The 14,089-nt window shown below is 40.2% G+C and overlaps 1 protein-coding gene across 2 annotated transcripts in view; it reads right to left on the bottom strand.

The window, feature by feature from the left end:
* Window positions 1-439: 439 nt before the first annotated feature.
* Window positions 440-14,089, bottom strand: part of col5a3a (collagen, type V, alpha 3a) — a 44,969-nt gene continuing 31,319 nt past the window's right edge. For both annotated transcript variants that reach the window (XM_082530233.1, XM_082530232.1), the window contains 26 exons: window positions 13,792-13,899; window positions 13,372-13,479; window positions 13,233-13,286; window positions 13,021-13,074; window positions 12,813-12,920; window positions 12,654-12,707; window positions 9,284-9,337; window positions 7,655-7,708; window positions 7,474-7,527; window positions 7,257-7,364; window positions 7,096-7,149; window positions 6,941-6,994; window positions 6,735-6,788; window positions 6,564-6,617; window positions 6,361-6,468; window positions 6,193-6,246; window positions 6,017-6,070; window positions 5,821-5,928; window positions 5,682-5,735; window positions 5,216-5,251; window positions 4,706-4,759; window positions 4,313-4,613; window positions 3,982-4,094; window positions 3,787-3,855; window positions 2,810-3,043; window positions 440-2,577 (listed from right to left, as the gene is read on the bottom strand). In XM_082530233.1, coding sequence (XP_082386359.1) covers window positions 2,431-2,577; window positions 2,810-3,043; window positions 3,787-3,855; window positions 3,982-4,094; window positions 4,313-4,613; window positions 4,706-4,759; window positions 5,216-5,251; window positions 5,682-5,735; window positions 5,821-5,928; window positions 6,017-6,070; window positions 6,193-6,246; window positions 6,361-6,468; window positions 6,564-6,617; window positions 6,735-6,788; window positions 6,941-6,994; window positions 7,096-7,149; window positions 7,257-7,364; window positions 7,474-7,527; window positions 7,655-7,708; window positions 9,284-9,337; window positions 12,654-12,707; window positions 12,813-12,920; window positions 13,021-13,074; window positions 13,233-13,286; window positions 13,372-13,479; window positions 13,792-13,899 — 2,304 coding nt within the window. In that variant the 3' untranslated portion in view covers window positions 440-2,430. The remainder of the gene's footprint in view (window positions 2,578-2,809; window positions 3,044-3,786; window positions 3,856-3,981; window positions 4,095-4,312; window positions 4,614-4,705; window positions 4,760-5,215; window positions 5,252-5,681; window positions 5,736-5,820; window positions 5,929-6,016; window positions 6,071-6,192; window positions 6,247-6,360; window positions 6,469-6,563; window positions 6,618-6,734; window positions 6,789-6,940; window positions 6,995-7,095; window positions 7,150-7,256; window positions 7,365-7,473; window positions 7,528-7,654; window positions 7,709-9,283; window positions 9,338-12,653; window positions 12,708-12,812; window positions 12,921-13,020; window positions 13,075-13,232; window positions 13,287-13,371; window positions 13,480-13,791; window positions 13,900-14,089) is intronic.

Here is a 14,089-nt window from a genome sequence, read left to right on the forward strand (position 1 = left end):
TACTAATCATTTGAGTCTATTTCACATAAATAGTCATTTTCACAGCTCTCCCTTTTCTAACAGAAATGATTACATTTCCACAGCTTATCGTCTATTTCTTTACTGACCCCGTCTCTTATTCCTGCTATCCACTGTTTCATCATTCCCTTTCTGTCTGATCTCCACCTTCCCTCTTGAGAACCAAAAGAGCGCTAATTGAAATAAATGAACTGGAGAACACATCAGAGTAGATTGCATCTTCTCTGTGAGGATTCTGACTGAATGCTTGTTAGGCGAATGTTGCAGAACTAGTTTGTATTGAAGAGCATGTCTTATGTATTAAACTTTGACCAGTCATTGCAGACAGTGACATGTAATCATGGCCGTTGTTCTAACCTGCTTGCCAGGTTGGGAGAGGAAAACAAAACTAAATAAACAAACAAATAAAAAAAAATCTGAATTATTTTTGTTTGTTTTTATTTGGACACCAACGTTTGACAAATGCATTCGTTTTTCATTCACACAACAGGCTATTGCTCATAAAGTTCTGTACAGTATATAAAATTAGTACAACAAACACTATACATAGGAGGGGCAGTGCATGATGGGACAGGAGGAGAGGCGTTAATGATGGCACTGTATAAATGTTAGGAAAAAAAAACAGAGCAAATTAAACATGCTAGATACAATTAGTCAACTAATTATGTTACAGGAGGTATTTGGAGGATTAAAAAAATGTAACTTGCTAAAGGAAAAACTAATAAAACTTGCACAGAAATCTAACTTCTGTAATATTTCACAGCTCCATTTGTTAATTCAAAGAAGACTGTTTAAGCCAACGTACAGAGACAGACTGTAGTAATAACATTATCTAAAGCGAAATCCCAGAGCTGCTCCACAGACAGTGAATAATGGAATTACACTTGTGACACTACAAGTGCACCCATGGTAATTTTACTGAGACGTGACAATCTCTGATGCATAGCTCTACAATAAAAAGGATTTTGAAAAAAAAAATCTCCACGGAAAATGTATGATGGATCTACTTCTGCAACATTATTAACTCCAGTTTTGATGTTATAATTTCTACTTTAGGGGCTATTAAGCTGCTATCTAACTGTAATAGCAAAATATAAATTTGGTTTAAAGCTGGTTTTTCCATTTAAAGCCTAAGTGTTCTGAATTGTTCCTAACCTCCTCTTACAGGCCCTGTGAAATTGGCCAGAAGATGTGCAAAAAACAGGAGACTAGTCCCCATCCTCTGAGGATGGTTCATGCTGCTGAAAGAGCAGTAACCCTCTCACTCTCTAGTCCTATAATCCTGCCCAAAGATACAAACAAACAACATAGTGACACAAAAATAACAAAATCGTATTTAGCACCACTGAAGAGCAAATTGTTCCAAGTGAACAGCAATGCACTTTGTTCAGATAGCAAGATATGAACAATACAGAGAAACAAAAACCTCTGAGCAGGGCAGAAAAATGAAAACAGGTTGTGTCAGCAATTCTAAAAGCCTTTAAGAGAAGCTTGAAATGTCTTGTGGTTTGAAGGACTGCAGTTCAGACTAGAGAGCATTTAAACAGCATATTCTCAATTTGTGCCTTACCTCAATCCAGGTATTGAGGTATGCCACAGCAAGTATACAGTATACCACAGTAGGGACAATATTACGATGACTTACACACTACTCTGGTCTGTAGAAACATGGGCTCAAAAAGCAGTCCAATCAAGGAAACAACCTTATTTGTTCAAGTAAGTGTCGAGTTCAATAACTAGCTACACCAAATGAATACAAATCAAGGCAATTCACTGAGCAAACTGCAGTTGAAGGGTAAAAAGGATAATTTATCATTCCAGCACACAAGAAATTAATTATAGTGCTTCTGTGTAATTAATATGCAAGGCTAGTTCACAACTGCTATGCAATTGGCTTTAGAGTAAAATCCAAGCATGCAAGAGTGGCAACATCTCTGACTTTTTTCAGTCTCAGTCTTTGTTAAACATTAGATACGAAGCACCACTCAAGTGACCATTACCAGTAAAATACAGACTATTCCTTTGTGTGATTGGAGAGATCCATCTTGTTTGTGAAAGTGGTCATGGTCAAGTGGCATAGTCCTTGAAATTCAAGAGGATCATTTACAGCATAGTGAAACAATGAGGAAAAAAACAAAGACACAAGAACAAATTAAATATATTTAACTGAAATAATTCCCTTTGGTAAACGTGCTTTGTTCTCATTGTTGCATATCTTCTTTCTTACTATTATTCCCGCTGCTGGAAAGCCATAGAAACCATGTCATTGGCTGTTGAAGAGTCTTAAATAAAACCCACCACATACAGGATCATAACATAATAAATATTGTTTGGGGCAGCAGTTAAAGCCTAGTTTCTCTTGCTGAAAACTTGCTGCGCAGGCCTTTGTATGGGTTTGTCGTTGCCAAAGCATTAACCATTGAAGCATACTTTTCCAACTTGGAATCCAAACTTCTGGTTGCTGCCGCCAAAGTCTGCCGGAGCAACATCTATAATAGGAAGTAATTCTGCTGAGGGGGAGTCAATCTCTAAGACAGTCTTTTCCTGACCTTTGCGAAGCTGAAAGAGAAGAATGAAAGCAATTAATGGAATTTGCTCGGTTTAAATCGACTACTACCTCTCTCCACTTTCCTCTTAATCCTAATTCAAGTCACTGATTTGGTAGTCACCCATGTACTGAATCAAACACTAGCCGACAACAGCAACACAATTGACAAACACATTAGCTTCATTAAGGTTAATTCCCATTTGTGCAGCTAGTCCCTTTCCCTGGCACTGTCACTGTACTGACCTGGCATCCATCATGCACTGCATTGATGAAAGGGCTTTTGGCTTGTGTCAGCTCCTCATCGTTGCTCCCCCGGAAGCGGAGGGCATGCTGGTAGGAGAGGGAAGTGCTGTCAAACCAGCCTGCTGAGTTCTGGCAGTTATAAGTGAAGGACTGCTTGGCCGTGGCACTTAGTAGTTTCAGGAAGGTCAGCTGAACTACATGAACAGGGTTCCCATCTCTGTCATTGTAGGAGAACTGAATGCCACAGATACACAGGTATTAGTGTTCAAGCTAAGCAAAAAAAATGTTCAAAACATCACTCAAATCTCACAGAGTACACGGAACCCTCCACTTTCACCCCAACAATAAGGCTGCACCTCACTGAGATTAGGAAAAAATAACTTGTTATTAAATAGTTTCAAATTATAATGAAGGCATTTACATGTGCAAGGGTGAAAATGACAGTGAAGGAAAATTAGAAAGCAATGGAATTAAGGGAAGGAAAAAAATAATCTATTCCAATGACCTGGTGTGAATGAGTCAGTGAATTACAACTGGCAGCTCTGTGATTATCTGAGAGGGTTATGAGACCTCTAAATAGGTGCACATGAGAGACCACGAATACTAGTCAATGAGACACAGCTGCCAGTGACTGTGTGAGTCATTCTGACTGCTGAAATCAAAGGCTGGCAATATCATATTAGCTATGTCATTGCATGTGATCTACTAAATTATTATAAAATTACACAGTAAAGAGATTTACAGAGAAGCACAAAAATATGTTTGCAACCAGGTGCACTTGGATGGACACACAAACGTACATCTACAGAATCACATGAACATAATCCTAAACATTAGTATCACTCAGGTAAATTACCCAACAGCAGCTCGGATAAGTAGTTTACCTGAAAAGAACTGCCAGGCGTTTGGAACTACTTGAGATTAATGCTAGGAGGTGGGGTTGGTTAGGTTTAATAATATGTTTATTTTTGTTGTACCTGCTTGCCTCTCCTGAATTGGCTGTACCAGCTTCCTGGTTTCTCTTTGTTCCATGCTGCTAATTTCACCTAGATACAAAGAAGAACACAAGTACTGTTTGTAGTGCAAAATTATAAGGATCGAGGGATATAGTGAGCAATTTGTTGTCTGATTTGTGCATTTCAAAGACTTCTATCAAGAGACTGGAGACTCACCATCTCCGCCTTTTTGTCAGGGAAGAGACAGGTCTGTCCATCAGCAGTGAAATTACAGAACACCTTGATGGAGTCTCTGTTACACCCCTGGTTAGGATCTATCCAGTAGTCACCTGCAAAACCCACAGAATAATGGCATCAATCAATTACACCAAATGCTGATATAATGAAAACAACTAAGGTAACAAAATGGTGAGCAGCCTCTTGACTTAAAAGGGTGAGGGTTAAAGAAGATGCACATCACTTTTCTTTGAAGTAGATTTCTGATTAAATATTTGTTGGCAGCAAGTGGTGAAAGAAGCATTAATTACTAAGCATATTTCTTGCTAACCATCTTTGTATTTCGGTTGAACCATCATGAGCTCTTTGCATGTCCGAGCAGGGCTCTCAAAGGATCCAAGAGGCTGTCTCATGAGCTCCACTTCGTTTTTCATAGAAGACAGCGTGGCAAACACTTCTTCCATTCCTTCAACTTCCTCCAGAGGCTGGTCTCCTTGGAGGGGCTCCTCCATGTCCAATTCTATATTGTCATCCCTAGGTGGGGCTGCTCTTCTTGTCCGTTCCGAGTGCCTTCTTCTCTTCCGCCTGCCTTCCATGATAGGAAGGGGCTCAATGATTGTTGCAGGCAGTCCCTAAGGGAAGCAGAGTCAAAAAGGGGTCAAATAAAAAGAAAGAGGATAAAACCAGAACTGAGGTCACAAAGTGGATTATTGCAGGTACTCACTGGAGGTCCTGGGGGACCAGCAGGACCCGGATCTCCTCTGGGACCAATGACACCCTGGGAAATAGAAGGGGACAAAACTTTATGTCAATCACGTCTCACCTGTAGCCTCTCTAGGGCCTCTAGGCTAAATTCTGACATTATCCGGCCAGATATGGATGCCGCTTTAAAGGATTATCCAGCTGTGTGCATCAGCACGCTGTGGTCAAAGCCTTCACTCTCAAGACACACTATACTAGTTTTCATAACATCACACAAACCAGAGCCAAATCCTATTAAAATGGAAAAATGGAAAAATCAGACACAAGGCAAGCATGGCTGTACAGCAGGCTTTTAGTTCCAAAGACATGCCGTAAACACAGCAGAGTATTATGATTATGAAGCATGGTACATTTAAGCCAACAAAGGTACTTTCTCTCTCTTCCCCAGCATATGTTCCCAGCAGCTGCTTACGAAGCAGAGGTGTGAACACAGGAAGAGCAATGTATAAATAAGAGAAATTACTTAGCTCACCGTTTCTCCCTTAGATCCTTTCTGGCCAGCTGCACCCTAAGAGAGGAGATGATGAGTATGTTAGTATTAAAAACATACATAAATTTTTAGCAGCTATTAAAGATTAGAAAATGATCTAATTACTCAAGAAAGCACTGCAAAATACTAATCAGGCACCTTCTCAATAGCAACAATAATCTGCAAGCCAGCTGCTATGTTGGGTCATAATAAATTATTATTTATTATTTATGCATTTCAAGCTTGTTGAGGTGTGTTTTACATTTGTACAAATTATTTTACGAAAAAGTATAAACAAGACAAAATTTACTGACATAGCTGCATACAAATGCTCATGCAAATACTAATGTTTTGGCCTTAGCAAAATCTAAGGATCCACCATGTATGGCCACTCAAAACGATTATTTATACATGCATGCAGTAGATGAAAAAGAGGACACTGTCTTAAGGGCTGCTGTGTAACACTTACTGCGAGTCCAGGTGGTCCTGGTGGGCCAGTGGGTCCAGGAGGACCATTCATACCCTGGATATAAGCAAAGATTTATCATATCTTGTTTGTAGACTGACGTTCTGCATGTATTGGTGTTCCTTGCTGCAACCATATATACCTCATCTCCTTTGGATCCTTGTGCACCCTGGTTTCCTGGCAGGCCTCTGTCTCCTTTCTCACCTGGTTCTCCCGGGGGGCCAATTAGACCAATCAGCCCACCATGACCCTGCAAATAGAGACATGGTTCATCATCACTGTGTCATTATATTTAGACTGGTGCAAAACGGCCTCTCTGTCGAAAGCTAAACACTCACTTTATCGCCCTTGCTACCAGGATCTCCTCTTAATCCTGGGAGTCCTGGTGGCCCCTGTTTACACAGTCAAATGTATTATTTACATCAGTAATGTAGAGTGTACAAAATATAATTTTTTCTGTTTTCATTATTTTATGAAAACCGATTCAAATATTAGCCACATATAAGAATCCTACTATTGGTCCTGGTGGTCCAGTCTGCCCTAGCGGTCCATTTAATCCTGGTTCACCCTGCAAAAAACACACACACAAAATATCAATGTGTATGGTATTCAAAGTCAATTTCAGTTTCCTAATATTATGCCACCTTTGAATAAAAATACAATTTTGCATCCATATACATACCGCTGGACCTGGAATGCCTCGAAACCCTTCTGGACCAGACCTTCCTGGCTGTCCTTGGGGTCCCACTGGGCCTGTCTTCCCCACTGATCCCGGGGGTCCACTTGTCCCCTACAGAGCCAGGAGACAGATGCAAGAGCAAGGCATCAATAGCAAAATAGATCAAAAAAGGATTCTTCAGAGAGATCACTGTTTTTTGAGCTTACCTTAGCTCCCTTCATGCCTTGCTTTCCTTCTTTTCCTGCAGCACCGACATGGCCCTGAAAAAAACAGCAGAGAATGGCATGAGCATGAGTATTATCTGCAAATAAACACTTCATATACCTATACATGCAAAAAAATATATATACAATATATATACTGTAAACTACGATTACCCTCCTTCCAGGTGGTCCTGGAGGACCAGGCTCTCCTGAAGCCCCTGGCGGTCCCTGCAGAAATAAGAGGGGAAAAAAAGAAAAAGAAATTCCCATCAGTTGGAAAGAAACTGGCAACCTTTACTTAATGTCACTGTGTCAACAAATGAACAAGATTTCAATTAATCTTATAAAAAATGAATGTTAAAAGAAACATTGCTGTTTACTGCTTTGCCGGGATCTCCACTATCTCCTTTAGGTCCTGATGCACCATCGACTCCCTGAACAAATCAATGTAATGTAAGAATAGAGACTAAAAAAAATCAACAACAACAACAAAAAAAACCAGAATACGACAGTAAATAGAAACATTAGCTCTGACCTTGACACCAAGCTCACCAGGGGGCCCTGCATCTCCAGGGAATCCAATAGGACCCTACAGGCAAAAGCAGTGAGTTAAAAAAGCATCATATGTGGCACTAAAGGACTAGCCGGCCTAATAGCAAGAAAGCAATAAAATGTCACTGATCTGCAGAGACTAACAAGGTTGCCTTTGGGTCCGTCTTCTCCTGGTGTTCCTCTGGGCCCAGGGGGGCCAGCTGCACCGGGAGGACCAGAATCCCCCTTTTCTCCGACATCGCCTTTGGGACCCTGAGACACCAGCAAATGTAATGACAATCCTTGAAAGGTTAAGGAGCCTAAGGAAAGATAAAATGAACTTAAAAAGACCAGAAGATGGCATAAAGGTAATGTGACTCACAGCAATGCCAGGCTCTCCAGCTGGTCCAGGGTCTCCAGCTTCTCCATCATCACCCTGATGGTGAGGGAAAAATTGATAAACCTCTATACACACAAGTTCACGTTTACACACACACAAACCACTACTATTCTACTGTATGTGCATATGCACACACGTGTCTTTACTAATGGGAAACGCTGACCTTCTCTCCAACAAGTCCAGGCTGTCCGACTCCACCAGGCATTCCAGGTGGGCCCTGTGGCAGGAGGAGAGAGAACAGCTTGAACTGCAGCATCATAAAACAAGAGTGAGTTTCAAATATTCATCTGATTTTTGAAAATCAATTTTTGCAGCATTCTGCAGTATTTTGTGTTTGTTTGTCAGCAGTTTTCCCACAGAAGGCAGAAACTGGAACAGAGTTTTCACAACACAAGAAAATACTGTCAGATTTGCTGTGTGGATATTGTCTAAATCACAGAGGGTGGATATTCTATTTCCTCTCTTTCTATCACTTGGTTTGTTTGTTTGTGCAAGTATGTTATTATGCACACACATATGTCAGTGTACTTTGCCCTGTGTCTAGAGACAAACCCAGAAAAAAACATGTTTTTGGTAGAGTGCACAAGCCTGGGAGTTGAATACAGCCACGCACTACTACTGAACTCCTGCTGTCAACTGCTTTCCTCACATGCTGTCTCACCCCCATTTCACTCTTTCCCACTATTCCATGTACCGTCCATTTATGGATCCAACCACCTCTGCACCGCTGTATTTCCAAGCTTCCTGTGATGAAGCAAAAGTGTGGCTCATATGCTTTCTGCAACTTGCTGCTAAATAATTGACTGGCATGAGAGGCTGTAGAGGGACGGCCATTACTAGAGGTAAATATAACTGCCTCTCAAGGATAATAGTCTAATACTTCTTAATGATTCATAGAGCAGTAAATATAACTCTCTCCCAGGGATTATATCCTAATTCTATTTAATAATTCAAGTTTCAAAGGCAGCGTGGAAGGAAGTGCTGAAAAGAGACTGTATAGATGAAGGGCTGGAAAATACAAAGCATTGTGCTTTGTATTTCACCGCACGAGCTATTACATTGGTATTTTTGATAGTACTGTGTATCTGTTATTTTAATGCTTGCACAAGGTGTGTGTTACTTCAGTATTTACAGACTTTCTACTTTTAAAATGTATTAAATGACAAAAATGCTAATGAAATCTTAATGACTAATTTTCCTAAAGACCAGATCAAGAACAAAGAATAAATATTTTCAAAGCTCTGAAAATGATCTGAAAAGTTACAGGATCATGGCAGAGTAATTATGAAAAGTTATGCACATCTATTCATCACGAGAGGCAAATTAGAATATCTGGTAATACTGATTATGCTGATTAGCATTACTAAATCAAGCAAACTGTGCTGGTGCATTTATTGTTTTAACTAATTTAACACTTGTTTCTTCACTTTGTGCATTTTCCAGTCCATGTTTTGCATGCATATGAACAGCTTTATAAACATTAAGACTAAGTCCTGAACAAAAATCTATCAGAGAATTTTGTAGCCAAAAAAGATTTCAACTTTCAGGAGAAAATGCCTCTGACATTAAAATCAGTTTAGATGAAATAAAAATGAATTTAGATCATGCTCCACAATGAGTGCTTTGAGATTTTTCAAGACTATGGGCAAGTGATGGAACTTTTTGTACATGTATAGTTGTCTCTTTCTTTATGTTTATTGAAACTACCTTTGTAATAAATGTAGTATAATAGTGCAGTATTTATATCTAGGTATGTAATTAAAAAAGATATTTTAAAAAATGAAAAAACTACCTCTCCCCCAATTGGCCCTTGAGGACCGCGTGGACCCGGCTGTCCTGGAGGCCCCTGTGAAGACAGAAATGACATGTTTAACTAAAAATTATAACGATAATAATAACAACAGAAATGCAGCTGAATGTAACTGAATGTAAGTAGTGCATTAGCTAGTGCTTTTAAATTAAAGTCCATGTTGAATTGTTTATGAAATGGAACTACCGGTAAGTATCTATGATTGCTATCGTAGTGACACGGTGAAGACATCCACACAGGTCAGACAGTTATCCTCAGTATGACACAGGCTCCGATTCGTTCTCAAATTCCCCAAACATCCTCTCTCATATTCTGTCTTATTAATAAGAAACATCTATCCTGTGATGTGCAAGACCATATTCTTCAAACCAGGGACAGCATGTGATTTGACTCTTCTGTGTTGCTCAAGAGAGCGCCAAGCAATTAATCCTAAATGTGCTCGGCTTCAGTTTCAGTTGAGTAGATGCTGAGCCGCGCTCTGAATCACTCTGAAGTCTTGGAGGGAACCTTGTGTTGCAAAGACACTGAAACAGAAAGACAGACAATCTGCCCAGAGAGAGACTATGTGGGACTAGAGGAAACACATATCCTTCTGGTGGAGAAATACTTCGGCATTAGGGGGAAGAATTCTGTGATCCGCGGCACTCACACATGAATGAAACTTCCCCACTGAGTCCTCAGCATCTCTCTTCTCTCCCTCTCTCTTGTTTTGGTTCCATTTTAATGCATTCCCTCCCTAATCTGGCTGTGGAGAAGAGGGGCTATAGAGAATCTTGTTGAGCGTGTGTTCATGGCTGACAGCGTTGTGAGATGACTGTCACAAAGGAGGATGCTCATTAGACGGCCAAGGCTGAGGCTAATCTGATTAGCAGCTGTCACACCGTCTTCCTGCTCACAATAAAAGCCCCGCCTCTTCCTTCCACTCCATTGCTCCACTGCCTCCTTTCTGTCACTGCTTCTTTTTCTGTTTGTATTTATCTTATTTCTTTCTTTCACATACAGAATGACCTATTCATTTCCTGGGATAATCTTTCTTACACATGAAGCCAAGGTCTATTGGGTACTACTACTTTTCAATCTTGGCCTTAAATCACAGATTAAAAATGATGTAGCGATATTACAGGTTAATGCATTTAAATAGCTTTCTTTCAACTAATAATAATTATTTATAAAATATAACCAAATGCCCAAATTTACATGCCAGATTTTAATGACTGACCTGTCAGCATAACATTGACTGCTATGGAGCTAATGAGGGACTATAAGAAGTCTTAAGGATTGCTCATTTGTTAAGCGTGTCATTATGTCACTGCTGTGATATGTCTCTACTAAAATCTTTTGCTCGCTATGATATTGTGCATGCTGGCTCTCTGACACGGCTTACTGGGATCATTACCTGGAGCGGAACCGTAGTTAACATTATTAGTTTCACTTGTGCTTTTGCTGTTATGACAAGTCACACTGCCTGCGTATCAAAATGTCTGTTATTGGGAAAACACAAATATAGCTAGGTTTTCATAAATTCCTCCAAGGTGGAATTTGTCAGCTATTACGGTTTTCAAGCATGTTTTAAGGGGAACACTACTGGAGGCATTTTCTTAAGCACTTGTCCACATGAGGTCCCAGAGCAGCTGGAGCTCAGCTATCACTGGCCAGGAGGTGTTGGGCATCCTAGGAAGGTTGCCAGTCCATTGCAGGGACACATACAGTGATTCCCACTCACATCCATAAATAAAACCAATTTAGAATCACCACTTAATCTAATGTGCATTTCTTTCGACAGTGAAAGGAGACCAGTGTATCCACAGAAAACCTACACAAGCTTTGACAGAACACCCTTATTTCAGGATGTAGTTGACTCCTCTTTAATTTGTGTGCATTTGGCTCACAATAAACTGGAAAAGCCAAGACTGGATTTTCTTTGGATATCAGTCTTACCTCTTGTAAAAACATCAGCACTAATCACTGACCTCAGAAAAACCAGCCCCACGCAACAACACATCCCCCAATTTCAGGGTGGTAAATGTTAATGATTATCGGCAGAGGAAAGGGTGACTCACAAGTTTAAACCGCAGCAGCAGATTCAGCACAGCTGGTGCTAATGAACTAAATAGGTAGTACTAATTAAAGCTCAGGTGGGGCGTCTGTGTACCAACTATTGACTGCAGATACCTTAAAACTGTGCAATACAAACACCAGAATCTTAAAAATAAAACAATTTTGCCTCCTTTGTTGTCTCATTAGAAGTCTTTTTTTTTTTCCATAATAAGCAATTTAAAGAAAAAATGTATATCCTAAAATAACATTTAGCTATTACATCTTTTCATTGGAGCCATCTCTCTAAAATAAAGACATATTCTATTATACACTTACTGAATTTCATCACTTATTCTTTCTTTAATTCTTTTTATGTTTATTGTCCTGGAGAAAACTATCATACTCATAGATATTCTATTATTTTTGTGCAGCTGTGTATATCTATCCAGAAACAGAAATTGTAACAAAACATAATGAACTAAATAGTGGTGCATTTTTTAATGAATTATTCTAATCTTGCCAGCTTTGTCTTTCCATCTCCTTTTAGTCCCACAGAAAGGGGATGGTATTTGTTGTTGCAAAAGTAATAAGTCAAAAGGAATGCTGGGACCAAGAAAAAGCAGTTTCATTTGTATGAGCTGGGCAATAACTTCTATAATCTCACACATAATAATGCTAATAAGACCATTTTCCTCCACTTATCCAACTCGGGGCTAGAGTGGGGGCTGAAGCCTATCCCAGCTGTCATAGGACGAGATGAGGGTTACACGCTGGACATGCTAGACAGCCTGAAATTTGCACTCACACCTACAGCCAATTTAAAATCATCAAATAATATAACTCAGATAATTGCATGTCTTTGCACTGGGATTCAAACCTTCTTGCTGTGAGGTGACAGTGATAACCACTGCACCACTGTAATGCCCAATTTCCTCATCATGGATGAGGAAAAATGTATATCATGTGAATGTGTAAAGTGTAAATTTACACACTATTTGCAAAGGCTACGGATCCTATGGTCTAATATCTTTCTTGTAAATAATTGTTTCCCATTACTAAATACATACATACAGATACAGTTTTCAAAGAGATTAAACTGTTCTTGATAAAGTGAAAAAATTAAAGAAACATATTTAAAGGTTTTTAGATGAAGTGAGAAATAGTGTTTAATACTGAAAAAGATTATGGGTAGTCAAAAAGATAATGATGTAAGATCTCAGAGAAGTGATGAGTCAGAAGCAACCCGAAAGCAGCAGTGGACCTAATGGACATGAGATGAATGATGTATGTGCTGAGATTGCTGTGCAGTATTCACCATTGAGCCAACATGCCCACTCTCTCCTTTCTCCCCTGGTGGTCCTGGCATTCCCTACAAAGAAGTATAGTGATAGGCATGAGAAGGGAAAGGAAATACTCTATTATAATTATGGAGACATAGTCACTCTTGAAATTCAGTGCTTTTTTTTTTTTTTACCTGTAGTCCAGAAGGACCAGATCCTCCCTTAAAGCCTCTAGGTCCTTCATCTCCTTTTGCCCCATTCATGCCCTGCTGCCCACGAGGACCTGGTTCACCATCTGCACCCTAAAACAAACACAGACGCAGACAAGTCCGCATTGCACAATTGCACAGTTCAAGCCAACCTTTATGGGTTTTTTTATTGTTTTTAAATTGTGGCACATACCGGCAGTCCTGGCTGACCCACAGGTCCTTGAATTCCAACAGGTCCTGGGGGTCCCTATAAAGGAGCGGACTGAAAGTTCAATACATATTTACTGATGGAAGAACACGATTAAAGGCTCAGGCTTTCTAAATTATGACAAATCATTCATAACCCTTTATCCCCCACCTCCTGGTGATTCACAGTCATGCTTATACTTAAAAACGCATACTCACAGCTTCCCCTTTGTCTCCTTTGCTACCCTTCTGGCCTGGTACTCCTGTTTCTCCCTATCAAGGTAAGTGCAAACACATGAAAAACTAAGTCCAAAAATCAGCAAGAACAAAGGTTGCAAATGTTAACTGTTCACTACACCTTGTCTCCATCCTCCCCTGGAGGCCCAGGAGGTCCTGCAGCCCCTGGCAGCCCTCTTGGTCCCAGTTCTCCATCACGCCCAGCTGGCCCTGGAGGTCCTTTCTCTCCCTAGCAAACAGATAGCAAAACAGCATATATCTATATTATATATTATAACTGTTATTCTCATTAAGCAACACAACACATTGATTAATGTGTCACACCAGGAAAAAAAACCCACTTTCAGGAAAGCAGACATGATCACACTTATATATCCTCTCACTGTCTTCTTTACCTTTCTCCTGCTCTCTGGCTCATAATATCACATTCCAAAGTGAGAGCACACGTTGCTTATTACCCAGTGGTGGGAGGTGATTGTACCATACGTGTTAGTGGACATTGTTGCGTAAGAAACAAAATTAGCAATGTTCCAAATCTTACTGGCTCGCCTTTCTCTCCCATCGGCCCAGCAGGACCAATGCCGCCAGGGCGTCCTGGCTGGCCAATAGCGCCAGCCGGCCCAGCGGGACCCCTCTCTCCAGTGGAACCCTGGAAAAAAGAAGAGATAGCGAGGTGAGAGAACTATATCACATGATTCACTATTTGATTTAACGCAACGGTCACGATCACTGGTCACCATGGAAACAGCCTCCTGCTTCATATGTCCTAGTATTCTATAAAACATAGCGGCAGAAAATGGAGCAGGGAATAGGATGGGAAAGCAATTTCAACAAATTAG

The sequence above is a fragment of the Aulonocara stuartgranti genome (assembly GCF_965226115.1).
Source record: "Aulonocara stuartgranti genome assembly, chromosome: 4".
Taxonomy (NCBI): Eukaryota; Metazoa; Chordata; class Actinopteri; order Cichliformes; family Cichlidae; genus Aulonocara; species Aulonocara stuartgranti.